Here is a 27,005-nt window from a genome sequence, read left to right as displayed (position 1 = left end):
ATTAAGAAAATAACTTATTTAACAATCGGAGCGAATATTCCAAGCAAAGAGAAATGCCAATTAGACTGCATATGTCAGTGTTTCCTTGTGAAGTTTTTAACATTAGGGTTTTTGTATTACAATACAGATCACCGTTTATTTTACTATTTTGACATAATTTAGCGTTTTATTGTAAAATATACGCAGGTTTATGATAAATTCGAAAACATTACCAAAGTTTATTAAAAGAATTGTGAAAAAATTCGAATATTTCACATAAAGCGCCCACACGAATGCAACCTTTGGCGAGTGTGACAGTAGACAAGAAACGATAGCAGCGATAGAGTGCAGTTAGCTTTTTTCCATGGTGTGTTTGTGTTGTCCAATAAATCCAAGAAATGGCAAAGTTTAACTTGCAGACAACTCCATAAAATTTAACTAAAAATCTAAATTTATTTTTAACCATTTATAGAATGATAGTGCATAATCGCTGTGAACTTTTCTTTTCATATTGATACAATGATTAGCTTGGAACACCGTCGCGAAAGTTACTGTTTGAATCGTCATCCTTAATTTTTTCTTCGTCAGTCAATGCGATTTTTCACTCCTTCATTACCTTTCAGTACTTCATCCGCTCATTAATTTTTTTTTATCTTGCACTCGGCCATAATTTTTTGATTGTATGTTCAAAAGTGCAGAGTTAAGAAAATTGAAATGAAACTAAAGTGAAAGAAAAAGCGAGAAGGAACGGCAAGACTAATCAAACGACCGAGAGGCAAGTGGACGCATTTCCTGCTCCACAAAAAGTTGATTAAGAAAAAAAGATATATTGGTTGAAAACTGAAAAGAATTTAATTAAAATCGTGAAAGGTGTTGTTAGTTGTTAAAAAAAATTACTTGTAAAAAGAGAAAAAGCTAGAACAGCACAACGAAAAAGCTGAATTACATTTACGGGAATTGTCACCAGCTGCTGCTGTCGACCAATTACGCTGACACTTGCATTCCAAGTTTTGGAGACAACCATAAACGGAATGTAGCAGTTTAACCTCGGTAACAGCACATAGGGAAAGGAAGGAGGTGGTAGTGTTTCTAAGAACCTCGTCTTTTAAAATATTGGGTGAGTTATTTAAATTTTATAAAATTCGTGAAACTTGCACACGACGTATTTCAACAGAGACTCTATTGTTCGAATAACACCTTTATTAGTAGCAAATAATTTACAATTGCTCTAACGCATGTCTAGCAGTTAAATTGATTTTTCAACCATAAACTATTATATGCATTATTAATGTGAATTAGTTTGTATTAATTTATTCTTGCTCTAATACATGCACATCAAATTTTAATTAATGTGTGAGCATTGTGACTTGATTTTTGGTAGAGAACGAGTTATTCAGTTATTTATAACTACTAATATCAAAAGTGAAAATGTTAAGTTGCGAATGATAATAAAGAAAGCAATAGAACACCAATTAGAAGATGAAAAGTTAAGAATTTCTATTTAAAAAATAATAGATTTACAATTCTAAATAAACTGTTACGTATAAGAACATTATCAGATTTAGAAGATAATTATGTAAACATTTGTTTTTAAATTTGTAAATATCGAATTTATCATAATTTAAATAAAACTCGAAATAAACTATTTTGACAATTGACAATGCTGGCCTCCCTTTTGTGCCTTGGTATTTTTCACAATATGTGTCTATATGGTTAGTATGTATTAATTACTAAATAAAATGGTTAATAAGCCCTTCTAACCAAATTGAATCAAACATTATTACGCATATAAACATATTATAAATATACAGGCACATATGTATAAGCGAAAATATTTAAACTGAATCTTTTAATTTTAATTTAATATCAGGTTTGCTTAAACCGACAAAACCTCTGGCGACCGTAACCTACAGTTTAAGACTTCTGACGCTCAGTCAGTCACTTAGCTACTTGGTCATACTAAACCATTACATATCCAGTCATTTACATACATATGTGTTACAGTCTTTTAAGTATTTATGCATATGTTTCCGTTCACTCACTTGAACACACTTTGATGCGCAATGTTGGCTTTGTGTCACACTCGTTTATGTGCTTTAGCTATAGCTATTCTAGTGGTTGTGTAGCCTATTGTTAACTTTTAACTACTAGAAGTAGTTGTTGTTAGTTTTCCTTTTGTGGTCTTCATATTTCCGTCGTACGGTTCCGGAGGCACCTAAAGCGGCGCAACACCACGACTGGGTGGCAACCAACTAACACTTTTGTCGTCATCATTCCATTTTTTTACGCATGAAATGCCTATATTGCTATGTGTAATTATAAGAGAAAATATGCAAACAAAAAATTATTAAAGCAACAAATAATAATGGTAGTATTTCCGCCTCCGAAATGGCTTAAAAGTAAACGCCAAGGAAGGTGGGTGGACGCCGGTTAACTTGCGTCGTAAAGTTTTAAGCGTTTTTGTTTTAGATAATATATATTTTTATACCCTTAACACGGTAATTGTATATAGCCTAGGGAACCACTATAGCCCAATCTGGTTACCATACACACTGAACGATTAAAATTAAGGCCGTATATGGAAAATTTTTTATTTGACGAGATATCTTCTTGAAATGGGGAAAAAAAATTATCAAAAGCAATGCTGCAATTTAAAAAAATCCAGATCCGTCCACTATATCATATATCGAGTTGACATGCGAACTGAATGATTAAAATCAAGTCCTTGTAAGGAACTTTTTTTTATGAAAATGGGGAAAAAATATTATTCTAAACGAACCACTAAGCTTATAGCAAGCAGTCTTAGAATAGAATAGAATAGTTTTAATTGAGGAAATGCACCGCGACCTGAGGTCTATTGTGCCCTCTCCTATATCACATGACCTCCCAGAGCCCCAGCAGCCTGAACAGTTCCAGCAGTTTGCCGGGCTCTAGTGAGGTGATGTGATCCCTGCTGATATACACTGAATCCAGGGCCTTGCGCCTTTTTCCACAGATTGCTGTGCAATCTAGGATTAGGTGTGCTGGTGTTTTCTGTTCCAGGTCGCAGAACCGGCAGTTAGCACCGGAGACCATGCCCATGTTGGACAGGTGCTTCCTGAGCTTACAGTGCACTGTGTATATTGCGACGAGGAGACGGAATTTCTCACGGGGTAGGTTAATTAATTCTTTAAACATGGAGAGATTATACCCTCCCAGAAGCAGCTTAGCGTGGCGCATACTTGCTGCCTGCCGCCAGTGCCGCTCTCTTTCCTCTCTCTCCTCCGTGCGGAGCAGCTCCTTAAGAGTGTGGGGTCCTACCGCTATGTATGGCTCTGGTCCAAACATCCTGGACGCTGCTGCCGTGCGGGCCACTTCGTCGGCCTTCTCATTTCCTTCTACTCCCTTGTGCCCTGGTACCCAGATTAGGTGTACCCGATTGCACATGGACAGGCGGTTTAGCTTTCCTATGCATTCCTCGACTAAAAGCGACTTGGTCTCGTATGATAGGATCTCTTTTAGTGCCGCTTGACTATCACTGAGAATAGCTATGCGCTGGTTGCGATAGTTGCGGCTGAGGTTGAATTCCGTGCACTGACTGATGGCAAAAACTTCAGCCTGGAATATGCTTGGGAAGCAGCCCATAGGTATGGACAGCTTAGTACGCGGTCCCGCAATACCTGCCCCAATACCTTCCGGCGTTTTTGAGCCATCAGTGTACCGCTGAATGGTACTGTCTTCCAGCAGCTTTTCCAGCGTGGAATCATTCCACTCCGTCTTGCTGCCTAGAGTTACTTTGAAATTCTTTTTGAGATTTATTTTCTTTGTTGTGCCATCTCGTGGGAGGAGGGCCAGCGCTAGAGCGTCCTTCTGTTTAGAGGACATAATCTTCCCTCTTCCACACTCTTCCGCTGTCATTAGCAGCATGGTGTGCTTTGCTGCTAGCTCGATCACCTGATGTACCGGTGTCAGCTCTAGTATGACTTCCAGTGCCACCGTGGGGCATGTGCGCATTGGCCCGAAGCACAGACACATGCAAGTCTTTGCAGCTTTGACAGTCTTCCAATCACCGAAGACTGCGCTGCTTTGGTGGCCCAGGCAACCGCTCCACTATCATGGTATACAGCCATCTAATGATGCTTGGCTTGCATCCCCATGATTTCCGGCCAGGCGTCTACAAATCATAAGCGCTCTAGTTGCCTTGGATAGCGTTAGGTCCAAGTGCCTACTCCATCTTAACATTGAGTCTAAGGTGAGGACAAGGAATTTAACCTCCTTAGACATTTCCACCTCCGATTGTTAGGGATCTCCGGCCCGGAAGAGATCTCCGCATAGTGAATGGGATCACGGTGGTCTTTGCTGGGTTGATATTTAGTCCTACCGTGTTACACCATCCTTTCGCCAAGTTTAGGCCCCTTTGAACAATGTCACAGAGAGTGTTCTCAAATCTGCCTCTCGCCATTATAACGAGCTAAGCTTATAGCAAGCAGTCTTACGAACCGTGTACTTTTTTATTTGTGAAAGGTATTCCAACTTGTGCATATATATTTTTGTTATTGTCAATGTTATACACTATGTCATACGTATTTAGTGAAACATTTTTTTGTGATATATTATACATATGTAAACCTAAAATAGAAAAGCCCGCAAAGCACGCTTGAGTATGAAACCTCAGAATTACAAACATATATTTGTATTTCATACATGCAATACAGTGCAAATGTACTTTTGCTGAAACACTCAACAAACGAATAGACATCTCTGCATATTTACATATAAATAAGAATATAAATTCATATTTGTTATTTTTAAACTCAATGCGGCATACGTTCGCATACGCGCAGTAACACAAACCGCTAATACCACAATTTACTTTCAGAACTACTCTCCACTTCCCCTACATATAAAGGGTGATTTTTTAAGAGCTTGATAACTTTTTTTTGAAGATAATTTCATTTAAATGTTGACCGCGGCTGCGTCTTAGGTGGTCCATTCGGAAAGTCCAATTTTGGGCAACTTTTTCGAGCATTTCGGCCGGAATAGCCCGAATTTCTTCGGAAATGTTGTCTTCCAAAGCTGGAATAGTTGCTGGCTTATTTCTGTAGACTTTAGACTTGACGTAGCCCCACAAAAAATAGTCTAAAGGCGTTAAATCGCATGATCTTGGTGGCCAACTTACGGGTCCATTTCTTGAGATGAATTGTTGTCCGAAGTTTTCCCTCAAAATGGCCATAGAATCGCGAGCTGTGTGGCATGTAGCGCCATCTTGTTGAAACCACATTTCAACCAAGTTCAGTTCTTCCATTTTTGGCAACAAAAAGTTTGTTAGCATCGAACGATAGCGATCGCCATTCACCGTAACGTTGCGTCCAACAGCATCTTTGAAAAAATACGGTCCAATGATTCCACCAGCGTACAAACCACACCAAACAGTGCATTTTTCGGGATGCATGGGCAGTTCTTGAACGGCTTCTGGTTGCTCTTCACCCCAAATGCGGCAATTTTGCTTATTTACGTAGCCATTCAACCAGAAATGAGCCTCATCGCTGAACAAAATTAAAGCGCGAAACACATTTCGAACCGAACACTGATTTTGGTAATAAAATTCAATGATTTGCAAGCGTTGCTCGTTAGTAAGTCTATTCATGATGAAATGTCAAAGCATACTGAGCATCTTTCTCTTTGACACCATGTCTGAAATCCCACGTGATCTGTCAAATACTAATGCATGAAAATCCTAACCTCAAAAAAATCACCCGTTACTTACAGTCTACATATGTAGGTGCACCTTAATCACGGCGGCATACCTAACCAAAAATACAAGTGGGCTTGTTGAAGACGCTACTTGAAGTAGTGTGAGTCTAATAGTGAGGGCTTCCACAACGGCAACGGTAGTCCCAATTTGCCTAACAACCACATAGTAATGTGCTGATAGTGTTACTTAGTACTGGTCTTAGCGAAGTAACCACAACCTATTTCTACGGTATATTGCACCTATGTTGCAACTGCATTAATATCTGCATATGCGGTAATACTACTGCGCTTGAATGCGTTAAGCATGCCGGCAGTCGTTAGCTAGACAAGCCAAGCAAGCGACTCATATAGCCAGTCAGCGAATTAGTTACATATGTATGTACAAATATTGTACATATATTTATACATTACACACATATTGTATTAATTTTCTTGTATGTTTTAGCGTTTTGTTTCGCCTGCGTCTACGTCATACTTACGTTACTTATTTGCGCTCACCTTTGTTCCGTATGCACTTCTTCCATGCTGTGTTATTTCAGTGTGTGCTCTTCAATGATTATGTCGTGTTTGTTGTTGGTTGGTAGGCTGTAGGTAATGTACAAGTGGTGCTGGGACTGTTGTACATTCATACGGCAAGTGTTTGCCTTCTTGCCTCTTTTGTTTTCTAACTGCGCCTGTGACTTGGATCATCTTGACTGTTGTTTGCTGGCATGTTATCTATTTCCTTCTTGGCTTATGTCTCTTGCGAATTCCATGCACGTGTGCATATTTTCATGCATGTTAGGTTGTTAAAATTATTAAAGAAAGAATTGGCCTATCATTGTAGGGTTGCAAAGGACGAGACGGTTATATGGCCTATTCACAATATTGTATGTACAATTCATTTTAAAATATAATATATCATTCTGTGTGCATTTTGTGTTAATAGCAAATTTTACAATGTTTCAATTATTATTTTTTTTAAGTTATTAATAAATTCATACTTCCGAAATTTTATTATAAGTTTTTCGAAGACTTATTCCTCAGGTTTGTAAGTAATCTATTGTTTTAAAAATTGGTTTTATTTTCCCGAAATTGCTTTGGTTCAGTAAAAAAAAAAATTAAATTTCTCCTTTCTTAATATATGTAAATGTAGGTTTTTCTATTCTTATACATATGTACTAATGCATGTTTCTAAAATATATATTTTTGCGCTCAGATTTTGCTTATTTGCTTGCTGTTCTCGCGCAATTACATGTTCACACCTCCCAGTTAATACGTTGGTGCGACATATGACAGTGGCGTAAAATTCAAATTCACTGCTGTCATATATCATTTCAGCAGTAAAGCTTCAATTACCGACTATATTCCATCTAGTTTCCATGCAAGTGCCCATTAGCGCTATCCCTCTGTACTGCATGCAAACATACCTACACATACATTTGCATATATACCTTAATACTTATTATTGACTTCAGCCAAACATTGACAACGTGGCACAACCACTTGCTCCGGCGGTCTCAACCAAAACCGAAGTTAGCAGCTGCGTGTGCTAGACGGACCCACAATGTTGACGCCCGGCCTGCTGCCGTTGCTGGGACTGATTGTCTCGTCGACCGACAAAGATGAATCATACACGCTGCCGCAACTGCTGCAAGAGCTGGTGTTTTAGTGATGTTGTTTCACCCCGCTGCGCTGTGTTGCCTTTTTGTCACTATTTAATCGACAATTTCCATTGCAGCCGTAGCAGAATTCAGTCATTCCCCCATTCATTAGTTGTTATAGAGGGCAACAAGTACCCCCTACCTAAATATGTATGTTTAAAAATGTTAGCATGTGCATGTGTATTTATATATTCCCAGTGTTGAAACGTTCTTGCATCTGAATAACTATTTTCATTGATATCGAGGTAGTTGATTTACTCAGGTGAAGGTTATAAGTGTGTGCATGTGTGAATATGTATATTTGCAGCAAGTTGTTTATGGCCTGCTGCGTGAAACCTGTTGCATTTAACGAATTTAATTTCACAAATGTATTATAACATTTATAACTATTTTTTTCTTGAGTCAGGTAAACTAATAAGTGATATAATAAAACTGAAAGTACTAAGTTCCATCGAAACCAAATTGAGTTCTGTTTTGAGAACTTAACGTTTTGTAAGTTAAAGTGAAGTGAATTTTAGGAAGGTGCTTCTTGAAGCTGCAATGACCAGTGTAAAATGTCACTTTTTGCTGGAATTTGTCTTTGGGGAGCTTTATAATATATATGTATATACCTGAAATTAATAAAGATTAATAGATTTTCAAGACATTACAGCTTTTAACTTACAAAACGCTAAGTTTCACACAATTGATATCCCTGTCCCTCTCTTCTTAATGGAACAGTTCCTTCCATCGCTATATAGGAAGGGCACAGAAGCCAATGCAAAGCGGGCAAGCTCGTCAGTCAGTTTGTTTCTGATACCCCCTTTCCTTTTCTCGCATTTCTGCTAATGCAATAGTTCTGCATCGGTCCAAGATTTCCCCTTTTCGTACTAGTACAAAACCAATTCGATTCTTTGCTTCATTCAGGTTTTCTCTTCTTTATTTTTGTTGGTTTTGTTTGCCAGCAGTGGCTCAAAATAAGTAAATACCGTGTATGATGCTATAATTTTTTGTTATATATGTACATATGTTTTATGTGCATTTTACAGTTGTACTTGATAATTTAAGCTCGGCACTTTACTCGCTGCCTCAACATGTACATACGAACGTGCATACCTATGTATGTGCTTACATATTAACATAAATATTATTAATCATCACCATACTTTGATTGTGAAAGTATTTATGACTCTTTCTACGCTTTGTTGTAGTGCATTTTTGTAGATTTTGATTTCTTTCTGAAATTTTATTTAATTTGTGTACATGTCAACTAAATCTTTTTTAATTTTTTTCACCCCCGTATCCTTTTTACCCCACAGATTTTGTAATCAGCAATTTGATTATAGATTTTTTATTTCTGGTACATTGCCCTCTTTTTGCCTACAAAATTGACAGCTTCTGTTAGCAGTTGTATTAATTTGTTGCACATTCATATTGGTAGACATACACACATATTGTTAGCCAGTAGTGGCGACTGCTTGCATACCGCGCGTGCGACGCCTGTTTTTGTTTTTTGCTTGTACAACCTGACGCCGGCATTGCCCATTTTGGCGGCAGATTGCAAAGGTTTTCTTTAAATCCTTGGAGTTTTTTTCACTTAATTTTTGTTATTACATTATTTGTCTCCAACGCTTTTATGTTGCAGTAGCATTTATTTTCAGTGGATTTGGCTTCCACTTTTAAATTTAGTTTTTTAGTGGGTTTTATTTTTATTAAGTTGCGGCAAATTTATTGAAATTGAAATCATGGACGGCGGTATATGGCTCTGTGAGGCCCATACGCTCTTGCGTTTGATATGCAAATGCACAAGCATGTATACTTATATCCATATGTATGTGCATGCCCTTTCGAAGTCGTTGCTACTGATGCCATTGCTCTGTGCCTCTGCCATTCCTGTTGCTTTTTGTTTTCATCCCATTGAATTATTTTGCCAGCACACTTTTCAATTTCCCCGTCGTTGATGTAGTTATTTTATTTTTAATTTTTTGTCTACCAGTCGACATAGTTGTGGTACTCTCTTCCTTTCCCGCTATTTTTTCAGTCGTTTTTCCTTCTTTTTGGTTTGTGTTGACAGCGTAGAGTTGTGCCGCCAGTGGCGCTGTTGAAAATCCATGCAAGACGCCATTTCATATATTCATACATACATACAGACAGACAGCGCTTATTTTCGCGACGATCAATGACTGTGACAGGCATAGTTGCCACAAAAGCAACAGTTTTTTTAGCTGCAGTGTGGGTGCAGTTAATCCGATATGCGTTTATCGAGAGTTTTCAGTTGTCTCGTAAATGGTTTTGCTTTTTTTGAGGTAAACGTATGCGAGTTGCATACTTAAATTTTTAGATTTATTTAATGCAACTCAACTCCTCTTGTTACTAAGTCCCAAATTTATGCATATTAATACACATTGCAAAAAGGGAGAACGAGTTCGTGGATAAGCGTAATCGGACCACTGCCACGCCTTCAAAACGCCATTAATGGAAAACCTGTGCCATAACCAAACCGTGCATTAAGATACAAAACTGTAATTGGTACATTGATTCATAAAAACGAGAGCACCTGTGGTACCCCTAATAGGATTAAATTTATAGAGGTGCATTCCAAAGTAAACAGGAATTTTTGAATCTAGCACCCCCTGGTGGCGCCATCTATGTATATGTTGACTGGTGCGGCAGAATCTGCTATTTTTATCGACTGTTCAGTGAGAATTTCATGACATTTCATTGATTAGAAGTGAAGTTATTGCGTTTTAAGTGTCAGTATGTTTGTGTTATCAGTGCGAAAATGAAGTGGTAAAACTTTTACCGAACGATAATTGCCTATTACGTAGCAGAGTGCACGAGTGGTTTCAACGTTTACAAAGTGGTCGTGAGGACATAAATGCCGATCAACATGTGGGCCAATCAAAATCCGTGGTCAACAAAAATCACATTTTAACCATTAACCACTTCCTGTATACACCTGATATACTGGTCGCCTTCTAAACTGGTCATTGCAAATTCAAGAAGCACTTATTTAACATGGGCCTAGCTTCTTGTGCAAATTGCCGGTTTTGCGACTTGCAGTCTGAAACTGCAGAACACCTGCTAATGGACTGCACAGCAGTCTGTAGACGCAGGATTAAGGCCACATCGCCTCAATAACACCTAGCAGTGTATTGGAACTCGTCAATTAGCTGGGACTAGTTGAGTCGATGTGAGTTAGGAGAGGGCACAATAGACCATAGGTCGCCCATGAAAGGAGAGCGTTATGCAGACGTAGAGACCATTCAAAAGGCTTGCACCGGCATACTGGCCAACGAGCTAAAACACTCGTTCGACATGCTTTTGGACCGTGCAAAAAGCTGTATTGAAGCAGAAGGAGACTATTTTGAATAAAATAAATTGATTTAGCCGAGAAAAACATTTGTTCTGCTCTGTTTCTGAAAAAAAAAAAATATAATACAATCTTTAATTCAATTTGAATCAAAGTTCCAAATGCGGAAATTTTTATCAAAATTTAATTTTATCAAAAATATTAGTACATCTGTAAGGTATATTATATAAATTCGTAGAAAATCCTTTCTAATATAAATGGGTTGCTTATAGCTGATAGAAAGATTTTCGACTTTTTTTTATCTTCATACTGGGTGTATAACGTAACGCCGACAATCCAAATCTCGAAATTTAGAATCCCAACAGTCAATATACCGACAAATCAAAATACCGTCAAATCAAAACACCGACAAATCATAAAAAGGTGGCGTTGTTCGTTCGAGGCTCTGCGGCCTCCAGCCACGAACACGCTCAGGATTATAACCCTTAGTCTGTAGAATTCTCTTTCTGTGCTTCGATAGAAATAAGGGCAGACAAGATAAAATATTTTTCACATGTCGGCATTTTGGTTTGTCGGTATTTTGATTAACTGCATATTTAAATTTTGTCGGTATTTTGAGGTGTCGGCATTTTGAATTTCGATATTTTAAGTGTATCCCCTTCATACCGTATATATCGGCAAATAAGTGAGTTATATTAACCAAATTGAGAGAGCCCACGATAGCCGGTTTTACGCACCGGAATTGACTTGGAGTTTTTCCGACCACGGGCTGCTATTTCGGCGATCAAACCCCGTTTAGATCGGTAAGTGTCAAAAGCGTGTTTTTCTAATAACGGTTCATCTTTTGCTTAAAATTTATTAATTTGGGTGAAAAATTGCCCTAGACCCCATATAACTAACAAACTTTATGACCCTGAATGAGTTAAAACATCTGAACTTGGCCTTTTCTTACTTCTTCTTTTCAACCCATTTTTTTATACCCTAAAGTTTGCCACGATATGTGTAACACTCAGAATTTTTCAATTGATGATATATCTTTACTAAATCTTGCAAAGAACTGAGCAATAAAAATAAAATTCTTGTAATCAATTTTTTGTATTTGTGAAGGGTATTATAGCTGCAGTGCAGATGTTGTTTACGTTTTTGTTTTTAATTTTCTCTTATACAGCAATAAAAGGTATCAGAATAGAAAAGCTGATCGTTCATTATTTTATCATATGACCAATAAGTTTTGATGCTCCGAAAATATACTTATCTAATCACAAAATTGTTATAGTTGCTAATGTAACTGAATCCAAATTAACTCTAAATCGATGACTCACAGAGGCCACAATAACATATGTATGTATTTGAGCGGAATAGGAGAAGTTTTTGGTAATAATTTTATAATATTTCCGTTATTTATTTTTAATTAATATTAGCGCATTCTTTTAATTTTAGGTCATTGTTTCTAAAAATATCTTAAACTTTGTTGTGTATGAAAAAACCGAATCGTAACTTCTGTCCCATAGCAAAGGATGACTTTAGGCAGTTTCTTAAATGATAAATATTCGCCTTGTCAAGTTTAAATGCTCACGATGTATAAATTTTAAATTAATTGACTTTTTTCTAATAAGATTTACTGTATAAAGAAAATGGCAAACTTCAGTACATTATTCCATTTTAACACCAAGTATTTTTCTATTTATTTGATAAATATAGTCAAGTTAGCTCTAACAAATAAGAGTAATTGCATAAGAAAGTCTAATTAAATGGATTGTTTTATCTATATAATGTGAAATGTGACTTTAATTCGCATGTTATTTTATCAATTCAATTAAATGTTACTACGCCCACGACAATCTCTACTTGCATAGGCGCACTGTACACACATACATATACGTAGATAAGTATGTATATTAGCGTGTGTGTGTGTACTTTTTGCTGCACATCATTTGACAGGCAGCATCTCCTTTGCTGTGATTTTTATTTTCAATATTGTATTTTATTTGTTTTCTTTTTCTACGCTACTGTCACTGTCACAATTACCTTCACCACCTCCGCGCTCCAAAACCACTGCCATTGCCCTTCGTCTCTACTACCAGCACTACCACCGTTTGCAATTACTTTTTGATTTCTAACGTATTTTTATTTATATTTATTTCTTTGTTATGCTATTTTTTTTTGCTTTTTTGTGCGTATTTATAGCCATGTGGGATGATGCTGGTTTTGATTTTTGGATTTTCTTGCCTACGAAATCGGCTGAATTAGCAACCATCCGTGTACTACGAAAGTATTGGCGCTACGCTCGTGCTCTCTCAACGTCTACTATATCCCAGCGTTCGGCACGCACAGCACAGATTATTTGTTCTAGTAAATATAGTTTTCTCAAAGAATTTATGTGACACTCGCTCTTGTCACCTACGCGGTTGCCACTGTTGATCTTCTGGCCTATCCCATGCCACCTTCCGATATCAAGACCCCGCTGTTTGTCTGACATTGCGTTGAGCGCGCGCGTTTATAGATTTATTTTCGTTTTCTTTGATTATTTGTTGCATTTATGCACGCGTACGTTTGTATTTATACGTATCGATATACGTATGCACCGTCGGTTGTACACATCGTACATACAAATTATTTATTCCATCGCCCACTTCGCTGTCGTGAATTTCCCGTGATTTTCAAAGCCAACCGGAAGACTAACGTCGAGGAATGTCTTGCGACAGCAAAGTTATTGACATTTTGTGCCGCCGACGTCGCTGCTGTCATTCCTGTTCAGTTTGCATTTGTTTTTGCTGTTGTTGGGGTGCCGATAATGGTGAAAATATGACGAATATATACATATGTATATAGTGTTAACTTGTTCAGTTCCTAGTGCCTCTTGCCTTCAGTATTTCTTATTGCTCTGCTGCCGGTCCCATTCTTCCATTTGCAGTCTGGCTACTTACCAATTGCTGATTCCAACAATGGACAAGGCAAAGTTGCTCCAATTTCCCGCAGCACACAATAAGTTTTAGAAAAGCGTTGGATAAAGAAAAATAAGCAACAAACTTGACAAACAACGTGTAAAAGCAGATAACAAAAAATATTATTGTATAATATCATATGTATATGCACACCTTTGTCTATATATTTTTGTTATTTATGTTCTTTGCGCTCAAATTTTAATGCGAGTGATATTTGTTGATAATTTTTATTATTATTTAATTAGTATTTTTGTCAACGTTCTTCGTTTCCACTCATAAAGTCAGTGCATACGCCTTTGCCTCATGGTCTTCTCTTGCTGTTTTCGGCTTCATTCTATTCCACTCGTTTTATAGCCTTGTTTGCAAAATAGTGTGACAAACGCTCTTAAGTTCGAATTTCAATGACGTGACGCGATCGCGTTCCTTGCTATCAGCGTCTGTCTGTAATAATCGACTGACGGCAATTGCTGCCCAGAACATATAAAAGCAAAAAAAGTTTGCATGGGGTGAAGCAAAGCTTATTTAGTCCGAAAATGTTGAGTAATCTCACACAACATAAATAGAAAACAAAATCAAATATTTGTACATATGTATGTATGTTATTTTATTTTATTTTTACACACAATATGTATATTTATGACCGTTCTTATTCATTATTTCGTTTTTGTTTTGCAGCGCCCACAGTTGAACGCTTGCCGGTCATCGACGCGCCTCAGTTGGGTATCATTCGTCCAACCAATCGCAACTACACTCTATACCAATATCCATTTGCAGAGCTACAAAACGAAAAACATCAACAACAGCAACATCATCATCTCCCCAAACCGCTGCAGCAACGGAAAAAAATGTCCAGCGAAGAGGACAAACCACCAGCGCCGCCTGTGCGTTTGACCAGCAATCGCGGTGGCGATCGTGTCGGCGGTAGTGCCATCAACACGGGGGTTGGTGTAGGTGGTGCTGGTGATGGACCACCCGTCGATATGCGCCCGTTGCCCAAAGGTAAGTGCGTGCGTTTAGTTTGTTTTCTGCTAATAAAGTTTATTGAACTCTCAATTTTATGTTCCCACAGAGCCAGATGATCCCGATCGTAAGAAAAAGACACTAAAAAATAAGATAAAAGGTTCGAAGCCCTCGCATACAGACTCTAAACCAAATATATCTTATCCCACAAATTTCGAGCATACCGTGCATGTGGGCTTCGATGCGATCACCGGTGAATTTACGGTAAGTTGTCTATTTATTTCATTCATAACCACGGCACAAAACTAAGCGTAACATTCTATACGAATCACCGCTAATGCACATTTTGAAAAGCTGCATATGCATAAATATTTCTGGTCTAAATTGCTGCTTATTTATGCGAATAGCTTCATGCTTATTTCGCGAAGGCCGCTGGAAATTTTAGTTTTTCAATCTCTCCCTTTTATTTTACTTTTTCCACAAGAAAATAGAAAATTTAACTTTTGCCCTTTCTAACTCAAATAGCTGTTTTACAAATTAACACACCCATTCAATTATAAAGTAAAATATAAAAAAAAAATTGATTTTGAAATTTTCGCACTATGAAAAACAAGCATTGTTCCCTGTGTAGGTGCCACCTTAATGACTCACCACAATCATGACTCTCACACTTTCAAGTGCAGCAGTGCAAACATTCTTGCTGATAAAGTCGCCAGTTAAACAACACACAGATAACAGTGTTTGTTTTAGAAACTCGAATCAGTGTCGTTTTCTTCATACTTTCTAAAAACGTTTACTTCGGCCGTTATAGTGAAATCGTGCTAATGCGTGGATTCGAATAGTGTCATCTTTATTATTATCGGCAAAACAAAAATTGTTGCAAGTGCTTATGATACACCGACATCCTTCAGAATGTGCACAACGGCATACACGGAGAAAACGGCTGTAAGTGTATGTGAGATGTAATGCATTTTGTCTAAAGTAACTGGTGGAACTTTTCTATGGGCAATACATATGTATTTGGCGCCTCACCTTTTTTTATACGTTCGGCCGTGCTTCAATACTTGTTTGGTGCATGCACTCTTTATGTTATCTAAGCGACCGATCAGCTGAATAGCTTTTATTTGCGTATATTTCCATTTTTTTATTAAGAGTTTGAGGTTTATTCGCGCAGTACACGAAGAACTAAGGCGTGTCCTTCAGCTGCGGTCACCAAATTTTTCTTTATACATTTAGAAAATTTCCCAGTGCTGAATCTTCGCTTAAACGGAATGCAAAGTTCTAAGCAAATATTTGCTAAGCAAAAACACTAATATGCTAGAATAATTATTTTTTGGTATGCTGTGTACTGTTTAAGCATATTTTAAGCTTGATTATATACATATTTACCTTTATTAGTGTACATTGTTGACTTTATTAATTATTAAAAAAAAGAAACTTATTTGGAAACTAGATTACAAAGCAACTTAGTCCATATATGACCCATTTCGATTTGCAAATAGATTTGTAGGAAATTAATTAATTTTTGGAAATATATATACTGATAAATAGGACATTATCTAGGCAGCCTTTTGACAGAATCTTAGGTGCAATAAGTAGTTTTAGCGGCAGAAAACATTCCTAAAGTAATTCGGAGAAATGATGCCGGTGTGACAATCCTTGGCTGGATAAAAATCTTTGTCCCTAAACTCGACTGTCGCGGGAACGAATGCCGTTTTGTAGTCCAGAAGTGGTTCTAAAATATGTTCTGGTAATTTGTCGATATCTTCACGAAATTTGGCATAGATAATTTTCCAAAGCAACAGTACGATCCCCGCATAGGACCACTATTGCATATAGCAAATTCCGGTATCTAAACTTTTGTATTTGTGAAAGGTATTACAGCTCCAATACAACCGAAGTTAACCGATTTTCTAGTTTTATTTTGCAATTGCTATTTGTTTGGTCGAGATTTACCTCTTATTTCCGATAGGTGTATTCAAATATCCGACAAATAGGAGGCATCGAAATATTTAAGTCGCCTGCATTCAGAAGTTTTCTGTTACTTGACGTAGGGTCGCTAATTGGAAAAATATGTTTATGTAGATTGTAAACTGAGTTCGAGATAATAAGTAGTTGGGTTAAGAAATCTTCAAACCAAATTCCAGTTGAGGAATGTAAAACCATGATTTAGATAAGTGGTATATTAAAACTAAAAAACTATGTGCAATTTCAAAACTTTATGTCTGGTATTTGGAAAAAAATATATACTACTGTTATCAAATTGAAAGGTGAATTTTTAATTTATATTTCGCGTGTTTTTCGAATCGGTAATTTTTTTTCTGTAAGTTGGTAGTACTGTTAGTGACATCTATGCTAAATTTCACGTCAAAATATTCATTAGTATTTGAGATACGTGTCATTTGTGAGGCTCTAAAAGTGAATTCTTTCAATTTGATCACAGTAGTACACATACAAACATATTCATTTGAAAAATCAGAAATTTTCCTACAGCCCAATTCGCTTAATAAATAAAGCTATAATTTCAAATTGTGAGACATATATATTTTTAAGTATCCGTAAGGCTATGTTTACACACTTTTCTTTTCAAAAGTTAAATATTTTTCAAAATGCAAAAAAAAATCAGTCTATTTAAGTATTTTAATTTCGTTTGTTATGCTCTTTTGCATTGCCAATTTTGAAGACCTTAAACATAAGTGTAAACGCAACAATTTTGTTAAATTAGTAATATAAATTTCGAAAAAGAAATCTTCACATATCTTTACAATTGGCATTTTCTAACTGTAAAATACATTTTATTTTACAATTAAGTCGTAACTGTGTAGACATAGCCTAAGCAACAACAACTTTCACATATATTTAGCACCGCTTTCAATAATTTTTCGCTTCGTCTGCGCTACTTTTCTGTTGCAAACTACACCGAATATTAAGATATACAACTGCAACAAACAAAAAAATATATATTTACCAAAAAACAACATTTCACAGCACAGCAACAACAAACAAGTAAAACACAAAACATATGCGTGCAGGTCCTCAAAAAACAAAAATTAAAACATAAACAAATAATAATATTATTAAGTTTTGAGGCAGTATTTAGTTGTAATTTCGGTGATTATTTTATTTGTTGTCTTTTTCTTCTTTTCTTTCTTTCTTCCTGTATACATTTATTATTAATTCAATCTTTTTTTTTGGAAAATATACGTGCGTGTTTGCTTATGCACATACAAGCTGCCAATAAAAGTAAGTATCGGCTATGAAAGTGTAAATGTACGACAAAAAGCGTTAAGGATAGTGTAAAGATAACTTCCAAGCAATAAGCGCTATCCCTTATTGAGGATTTATTTAGCAGCCAACATCAAAATCTGCTTATAGCGCATCCAACGCAATCACACCCCCAAACGCGCGCTGATTTGTGCTAGTTATAGTTTTTTATAGTATTTTCTTTTTGATTATTCGTTTTAATTATATTTTTTCTACTAAGCTCTAGAAAATAGTGTCACTATAACATCTGTACATTTGTATACAAACATAGACACAGAATTGCCTAACGTCAAATGCTTTGCTCCTTTTTCTACTAGCTGTTAATGTTTTTTTTTTTATTAAATTTACTCTAATCGCTTTACATTTGTACGTAATATCTCTGTACGTATGTATGTATTAATGTCAATAATATAATATTTATATTTGTCAATGCTATAAAAACTCTAGTCAGCTTTTATACTCTTAAAGTTAGCACACACATGTGCTATTGCCTAAAGTTATGTCACCGCATTACTTTGCATTATCTATTTAACTTACACTTAAGTATTGAAAAATATACCAAAATGTGTTTTTTATTGTAAAATACTGAGTTTTGTTTGGCGTAATGTGTTAGTTTGTAGTAAAACATTCAACCAACTTTATAAATTTTATTTCGGTGCCTATATCAAATATTCAAAGTCAACATTTCAAGGTTTCAATTTCAAGCTCAGATTCCATGTTTTTTATTCATATCCTGAACAGGGTATACTAAATTTACCACAAAGTATATTTTATATTCAGTTTTTGGACAAGTTCTTTTCTCTCCAAGAAGCTGCTCTTTTGTCGCAATCGCCGAATGCCGAATTAATTGTAGCAGTATATGGTAACTGCCAAAATTCAAGTCGTTATATAGAAACATTTTTATACAAGATATTTTCAGGAAATTTGGCATGCGTTTTTTTATCGAAGGGTCATTATCCAGCGATACAATCTGCGATCATATTGTTCAGATTCATAAAGATCTTCATAAAATACATTTTTTTTACCAAACAACGTGGCTAGAGAGTATATAACAAATTCAGAGGTTGTGAACCGATTTTACAACTTAACCAAAAAGTTGGGGATGTTATGTGTCCAATTTGATGGAAATCGGTCAAATGTCTTTAGAGTTATATAATTTCATTAAAGAAATGTTGAGAAAGTTTAGACACTGATATATTATAAAGGTATACCATATGTATATTTATACATCTTGCAACCGAACTTTACGTTTCTGGCATTATTATTTTAAAAATTATAGAATTTTTAGTCATTTAGTAGTAAATTTGAAAAATCGAACAAGAAATGTTTTCTCCGAATTTAGTTATAAAGATCAAATACTTTAAGGAATCCGTTAATCTTATTAGAGGAGCTTTCCTATGCAACCCTGCTTTAAATTCATATTTTCGCACAAATTATTTTGTGAGCATGGCAGTGATCCGACTCCGTCTAATCGTTAAGATTATAATATCAAAAAATATTAGATTTCAAGGAAAAAATATTTAATATTTTCTGGTGTTAAATTAAATTTTCAATGTTTTTTGTTTAGAATTAGTGCAAAAATTTCGCATGCGATTTTGAAAAATATCTAAACGAAATGAGAATCACAGGAAATTAAATCACTTAATTGCAAATAATTTTTTCTTTAATTTGTAATATTTACATCTATAATGCATTTTTGGATATGTCCACATATTCGAGTTTTTTCGGTCATCATATATCGGCCACATAATGCAATTAATGTTTTTCTTATTCACATACCAATCACGTACGTATCCCTTTCACGTTGCCCTAAACAAAAGTTATTCATAAATTTCGTAAGAACTGGCCGGTCGCATTTATTTTCATTGTTATTCAGCCGTTGGCACAGAAAAACAAAACAAACTTTTACGCAAAAACGCTGCCGGCGCAGACACTTGCGTTTATCTATTTTATTTATTTTTTACGAATTTACCACCTTTCTTTCTTGGCAAGCTTTATTTTTGCTACTGCGCTGTAAGTTAAACGCACGAGCAAGTCATAGCACACGAATATAGTTTGGCTAGTTAACAGACACACACATCTTGCTGTAAATGTAATTAATTTTCAAGCCACTTAGCAAATATTGAATACGGTTAAATATTTGAATTTACCATTTCCTTTTAATAGTTTCTTTTTTTTATTAATCTTCACCGTTTTCCTATGTTTCCAGGGCATGCCGGAGGCGTGGGCGCGTCTACTGATGAACTCCAACATCAGCAAACAAGAGCAGAAGAACAACCCACAAGCTGTGCTGGATGTTCTCAAGTGGTTTGACAATACAACAAAGCAGCGGCCAAGTTCCAAATACATGACAAATGCCATTACGACGCATTCAGGTAAGCTCATTGCACACAAATATTATGAAATACATGCTCTCATGTATGCCCCACATTACAGGCTCCTCGCTAAGTCGCGTTAGCAGCAGCAGTCCTAGCAGCACACCAACAGACTCAGAGTTACACGCTTCGAATAGTGGCGGCAATTTGATTGGCGTCAATCTCAGCAATCTAAGCCTTGGCGGTACAAATGCGAATACGAATGCCAACACTGTCGGTTTGATCGGTCAATTGGGCGGCAGCATTGGCGGTGGTATCGGTGGTGTGGGGCCGACGGTACATGGCAATCACCATCAGACACACAGTGGCGCTTTGAGTCAATCACATTCGTATAATTTTGGTGGAAATACGGCCTCCTCATCTTCGCAACATTCGTCCGCCAATGAAGATGATATATTGGGTGCGCCACAACCGGCGCCACCGCCGATCGCATCGCGACCCGAACGCACGAAATCGATCTATACGCGTCCCATTGAGGGGGCGGTGTCTGTGTCGGAGGGCATTGAACATTTGCGTGCGGTCACGCCAACCACGCCGCTACAACAACTGCAACAACAACAACAACAGCAGCTGCAACAACACCAACACCAGAACAATGTTGCGCAACCGCAACAGCAACAATACCGCACGCCGAATAACGCAATTGCGACAACCGCAGGCGTCGCCGCCACAGCTGCAGCAACAAGTGCGACAACAACAACCACGTTGGATAAGAACAAAAATAACGAAAGTAATTACAGTCTAACATTAAATGCTTTTGGTTTTTTGTTTTGCCACTTAATTGTAAATAATTTAGTTAGTAGTAAACAATACATTTCGCAAGTTGCACGCGTTCCAACAAACTGCAGCGCGTTTTTGAAGTGCATAGTTGAAAATGTGAAACCACGACATTTTGGCAGCAAATTAACTTAGCCATTGATGGTGTAAAAGTATTTTTTTTTAATTCCATTATACGATGTACAGTTGTTGGCACGTGTGTATTTGGCAAACACGTCACGCACATCCTCGCTTGCGAATGGCTAACACTACTAACACATATACATACATACATTACATAGCAATACATACTAAGTATGTATCATACGTGTGAATGCGACTTTTTGCTGCCGGTTAATATATATACATATGTGTGTGTATGATGGTGTGAGTGTGTAGCGAGTAAAAACATAATTTTCGCGGTCACTGTAAGCAAATTATGTCCACAAACGCTTTTAGTACTAACCAATTTCAATCATATAACAAAAATTAACCAAAAAAAATAACAAATAACTGACTTGTATGTTGCGTATCGTCTGCTTTTCCGTTTCGCCTTCCGTTCGTTCGTTTGTTTGTTTTCGTTTTGTGTTTCTGTTTCGCCTGCAGCAGCAGCAGCAAAGTCAGCAACAGCAACGTCCGAGTGCGTTGCGACTGCGCCGCCTCTGCCACAGCAAACTGTTGAGCCTGTCGCTACGCATGCATCGACATCCATTTGTAATATAACCGCAACGTTGTTGACTACGTCGACGACCATTGCCAGTAATCTTGATAGCAATACGAGTGTTATTGGTGTCATTGGTACTTGTTCTACTTCTATCATTACTGCTACTGCTACTGCTAGTCCTACTAACATTGCAACAGTTGACACAACTACTACTACAACAACAAGAACAACAACAGCTACTAACTCCACTGCTAGCACTCATTTGCAATTTATCGATTGTAATGCTACGACGACTAATCACGATTCTTCTGCTTCCTCCTTTTCATCGTTTCCATCATTTAATGACGATGCGTCGCTGCTGCCACCCATCTATTGTCCATCGGTGTCTTCCTCCATCTGCGAATCTGTGGCGATGTCAACGCCACCACCACCACCCTTACCGACGCCTACTACCATTACAACCACAACAATAACACCGGCCACACCAATCTCCGGTGGTGAACTAACATCTGCCGCTGTACAAATATACGCCACACCGGTTGGTGGCGACACCTCGTCTGCAGACCTCTATACTACCGATCCAAACACGAAACGTTTGACGGGCTCACCAGCAGCAGTGCCACAACCGCAACAGGCGAACACGACACCAGCACAATTGGTGACACCATCAGCGGTGGCACCGAGCACGGCGGCTACAGCAGCTCCGCAGCCACGCTCAGGCACCGCCAAGAAGAAGAAAATGTCCGATGAAGAAATATTGGAGAAATTACGCACTATCGTTTCGGTTGGTGATCCGAATCGCAAGTACACCAAGATGGAGAAGATCGGACAGGGCGCATCGGGCACGGTATACACAGCGATCGAGTCGTCTACCGGTATGGAAGTGGCCATTAAGCAGATGAACTTATCGCAACAACCGAAAAAGGAACTAATCATCAACGAAATACTTGTTATGCGAGAGAATAAGCATCCGAATGTGGTGAATTATTTGGACAGTTATTTGGTGTCCGAGGAATTGTGGGTGGTGATGGAATATCTGCCAGGTGGTTCGCTCACCGACGTTGTCACGGAGACGTGCATGGATGAGGGTCAAATAGCGGCAGTTTGTCGCGAAGTGTTGCAGGCCTTGGAGTTCCTGCACTCCAATCAGGTGATACATCGTGACATCAAGAGTGATAACATACTGTTGGGCCTGGACGGCTCAGTGAAGCTGACGGATTTCGGTTTCTGTGCGCAAATCTCGCCAGAACAGTCGAAACGCACAACAATGGTGGGCACACCGTACTGGATGGCACCGGAGGTGGTGACGCGCAAACAATACGGACCCAAGGTGAGTGTTAATATACCGAGAAACACACTAAATGTAAATTAGTATGCGGTAAAAGTTTAAATTTCGAAAAGAATTTCTTTCGGCAGAGCTAAACAATTTCAACTTGCATATATTTATATAAAGAATTACAACTGTTCATTTTCAAAACTAAATTGAATTCCAATTTGCAGGTCGACTTGTGGTCACTCGGTATTATGGCTATTGAGATGGTTGAGGGTGAGCCGCCGTATCTGAATGAGAATCCATTGAAAGCCCTGTACCTCATTGCCACAAATGGCAAGCCAGAAATCAAGGAGAAGGAGAAACTATCGACAGTATTTCAAGATTTTCTAGATCAGTGTTTGGAAGTCGATGTCGAACGACGTGCAAGTGCACACGATTTGTTGAAGGTAGTTCAGTGAAAAACGCCCATATATTTTTTCGCACAAGATTAAACTATTTTCTTTCTTATGCATACAGCATCCTTTCCTGAAATTAGCACGTCCATTGGCTAGCCTAACGCCTCTTATTATGGCCGCCAAAGAAGCCGCTAAAGGAAACTGATTAAAGAAGAAGCATTAATTTAATTTACATAAAAGTGATGAAATTAGAACTTAACACACTTGAAAGAAAACAAAAAAACAAATATATATACATACATACATTTAAACAATAACAATAAAACTAGGAACGAAAATTATGTAATTCATAACACCACGACACGAAGGCAACACGAACAGTTACACTTGCATAGTTGCAGTTTAGACACGTATTAAATTGATATATATATATATATATACATATATTGATCGTATATTTACGTTTTATTAAGCGCAAAATGAGAGCAAGGCACGCAATCGTTTTATTATAGCTATATAGCATATATAGTTTGTACCATAAATTGCGCGTGAGTTTCGAAAATGGGCCAAGGTGTTGCATAGCACACAGAAATCAGCGTGTGGTAACGATTGAAATGTTTGGAGAAAACAAATATACGAAATTGTAATTAATTTTCGTTTGGCATTTGATATTGCTATATAATGTATAAAAAAGAAATGTTACCGTAATTATTTATAAATTAGCGCGGCACAAGTGTTGCTGCTATATTATTTTGAAAATTATCATTGAAAAAAAAATTGATTGTTTCGTTGAAAACTAAAATATATAAAAAATCATATAATGCATTACTCGCACATATTCCTTGCATTACGCGGGTGTTTTCAAATGTATTTTAAATTCATTGGAAGAAATTAAGTTTTATTTTTGTAGGTTTAACATTTTATATCAGCTGGTTGGCATTTAAAATGTCTCCTTGCGTAATATTTTATTTCATTTCATTTGATTTGTATTTAAATTAATTATTGTTATTAGTACTTTAACGTGAGAACGATTACATACATACATTTAACAGAGAAACTGAGACAATTTTTGTAAGACTATGTCATTCTAATTACATACAATTTAATTATAATTAGCATTTTATACATAATTATAAATTATAATTAACGAAAGTTAAGTAAAGTAAACAAACAAACAAGCAAAAGTAACACCTTAAAACGCTCTACTACTTACTGACAACTTTATTTATATAATATATATTTGTAACTATAGAAAACTTCAAAGCAAATTTGGTTTATTTTTATGTTGCTAATAAGTGGCAGAATTGAATACTGTTACACATTTATTATGATGAGTTCTAAGTGACGATTTTTAGTGTAGTCTTTTCATAAGAAAATCAAAGATCCGAACGCATTTGCTGGTGTAGCGCTTGAGTATTGTTTATTGAGTTTGAACTTGAAAAATGAATATCAAATAATTTTGTAGTGAAGTAGCGTAATATCGGGCTGTCAAAATTGTCTGAAAATGAGTTTTGCTTGATTCAATCGCGACTCTATATATTACAAGTTTACAGTTTGATAGCTGCCTGTTCCCGCTTCTCATTTAGTGGTTGTTGCTCTTACTATTCTAGTTTTTGCCTGATTTCTAATCACAGAACACTATACCTTAACGTACCTTAGCACTAACCCTTAACGTGGTTTGTAACATCTAAAAAAACGTCGGAAATCCTATAAAGTATATTTACAAATGATCAGCAAGACGAACTGACTCAATTTAACCATGTTTTTCCGTATATATGCAAACTAGCTTCTCACTTTTTTATATATCGAACTAATTTCAATCAATATCGGATCACTATAGCGTGTAGCTGGCATGCGAACAGAAAGATCTAAATCATGTCCTTGTTTGGAGCATCCTTCTATTTGACAAGATATATTGAGGAAAGTTGGCAGTATAGCTGCCATACAAACTTACCAATCAAAATCAAGTCCTTGTATTGAAAGCTTTTTCATTTAACAAGATATTTTCACGTAATAAGGTGTATATAAATTTCCAAAAAATCTTCGCAGAATTTGTTAAAATCGTTCAAACCAATCAAAAACAAGTTATTTTATGAAAACTTTTTTATTTGCGAAGAGTATTTCAGCTTCGGTGCAACTGCAGTTAATTTGTTTCTTGTTTTTAATTTAAATTACAAAATATCGTCTTGAAAATCAACGAGCTGAAAACCCAGAATTAACATTCTTTCTATAAAACAATATTTAATTTAGTAAATTCAATGAAGTTTTTAATTTTTGTTTTTTTTTTCGATTGTAACATATCGTTGCATTTCGCTTTCTCATCTGACATATTTTTAATTGGGAAAGTCGCTATGGTTTGTATATGACATGACAGTATATTGAGATTTTTTTATTTACCACATTCAATAAGTAAGCACACATTACTGATAGTTTGTTTGTATTTGCAAAATACAAAATTACTACATTAAAGAAAGACACAAACACACAGACGAAGATGAACGTCGGTAGAAAACTATACACAAAGTAAAATAAAACAACACCAACAATAATAAGAACAAATTCAATAGCGTTTAGTGATTACTAAGTAATAATTAATTTCGTAGATCGAACTACCATAAAAAATGAATAGTACTTAAATACACAAAAATACCGACAACAAACAAACCCAAATATGTATGTTTGCATATTTGTATTTAATAATAGTAGCACTTAGAACCTAAACGAAATTAGGACTTGTATGTATAAATAGTATTTTTCCAATTTGCAAGTGAGCCAACCGGCGCGACTTGTATGTTATAGGTATGTGTGTGCGTTTGTAGCCAGAACAGGAAGTATAATTACAAACAGATACTGCTAATTAAATCAATATAAAACAAAAAAAAATACAACAAAAATATGCAAATGAAAAAGTTGGAGCAAAGTTAAAAAATTAACGGTGATGGGTTGAAGAATGTTGGCGAGCAAATAAAATAATAATAGAAATCATACTTTGTGCCTAACTGTAAATTACTAAAAAACCAAACAAACAAAAAAGAATAAAAAATATAACTAAAAACTGTATGAAGCAAAAAAATTTAATTAAAACACAAAAACAAATACACTCGACACTATACTATAATATACAAATATATGTAGTAAACAACCATAGACCACTGCAAACAAACAATAGAGTACTATAAATAATTGAAACAATGATTTTTTTTATCCCAATAAGGAAAATTTAACTTTTATTTCGTTAAAATAATTGATAAAAAGTATCTCAATTTCAGATTAAAGCAAATCATTGGCAGAGATGGTAAGATTTTAAAATTAAATTCTACTTATTGTAATAGTAACAAGATTCTAAAGACTCGTGAAGTGGTTTGTAGGCAAAAGCACTGTAAAACTGTCGAAATATATTTTATGACACAAATCAATTGGCTTCCGACAGACGAGGGAAAGTAGACACGTACATAAGTATATGTATATGATTTATCGTTTCATTTTATAATGGAGTTCCTAGTTCCCGCCATAAAAATTATGTTGAAGAAGTTTATATAATTTCAATTGGAGAAAAAACCTTGATAATAAAACCATTTTCTTTTCCAAATTTACATGAAAAGAGGAAAGCATATTTGTTAACATACATACAAGCATAGATATAATAAAAATGATATAATATGCACACTACAATAGAACTGTAGTCAAATAAAAATAAAAAAAAACGATTCGCTTATAAAAATTTAA

At 36.2% G+C, this 27,005-nt stretch overlaps 1 protein-coding gene and 1 long non-coding RNA gene across 7 annotated transcripts; one reads left to right on the top strand and one right to left on the bottom strand.

The window, feature by feature from the left end:
- Positions 1-141: 141 nt before the first annotated feature.
- On the top strand, positions 142-27,005 carry LOC105223222 (serine/threonine-protein kinase Pak). Of its 6 annotated transcripts, none has more exons than XM_049448523.1 (8): positions 142-1,096; positions 14,268-14,591; positions 14,662-14,816; positions 20,026-20,191; positions 20,253-20,921; positions 21,554-22,941; positions 23,112-23,330; positions 23,401-27,005. In XM_049448523.1, the coding sequence occupies exons 2-8, from the start codon at positions 14,438-14,440 to the stop codon at positions 23,482-23,484; spliced, it is 2,835 nt and encodes a 944-aa protein (XP_049304480.1). In that variant the 5' UTR covers positions 142-1,096; positions 14,268-14,437; the 3' UTR covers positions 23,485-27,005. The 6 variants fall into 6 exon arrangements, with proteins under 6 accessions (XP_049304480.1, XP_049304481.1, XP_049304484.1 ...); XM_049448524.1 differs by lacking the exon at positions 142-1,096 and adding an exon at positions 13,969-14,182; XM_049448527.1 differs by lacking the exon at positions 142-1,096 and having other exon boundaries at positions 22,226-22,941.
- LOC125776472 (uncharacterized) lies at positions 12,026-13,955 on the bottom strand. The gene is made up of 2 exons (XR_007421737.1): positions 13,746-13,955; positions 12,026-13,676 (listed from the first exon to the last, which is right to left on the bottom strand). It is a non-coding gene; the product is annotated as an uncharacterized LOC125776472 (long non-coding RNA).

The sequence above is a fragment of the Bactrocera dorsalis genome, chromosome 2 (assembly GCF_023373825.1).
Source record: "Bactrocera dorsalis isolate Fly_Bdor chromosome 2, ASM2337382v1, whole genome shotgun sequence".
Classification (NCBI taxonomy): Eukaryota; Metazoa; Arthropoda; class Insecta; order Diptera; family Tephritidae; genus Bactrocera; species Bactrocera dorsalis.
The sequence above is the reverse complement of the archived record's forward strand: the minus strand, read 5'-3'. Positions and strand labels throughout refer to the sequence as shown.

Coding starts and splice junctions, on each gene's coding strand:
- LOC105223222 (XM_049448523.1), top strand. CDS start 14,438: ATGTCCAGCGAAGAGGACAAACCACCAGCGCCGCCTGTGCGTTTGACC. Junction 20,922..21,553: donor TAAGAACAAAAATAACGAAA/GTAATTACAGTC, acceptor TTTCGCCTGCAG/CAGCAGCAGCAAAGTCAGCA. Junction 22,942..23,111: donor GCAAACAATACGGACCCAAG/GTGAGTGTTAAT, acceptor TCCAATTTGCAG/GTCGACTTGTGGTCACTCGG.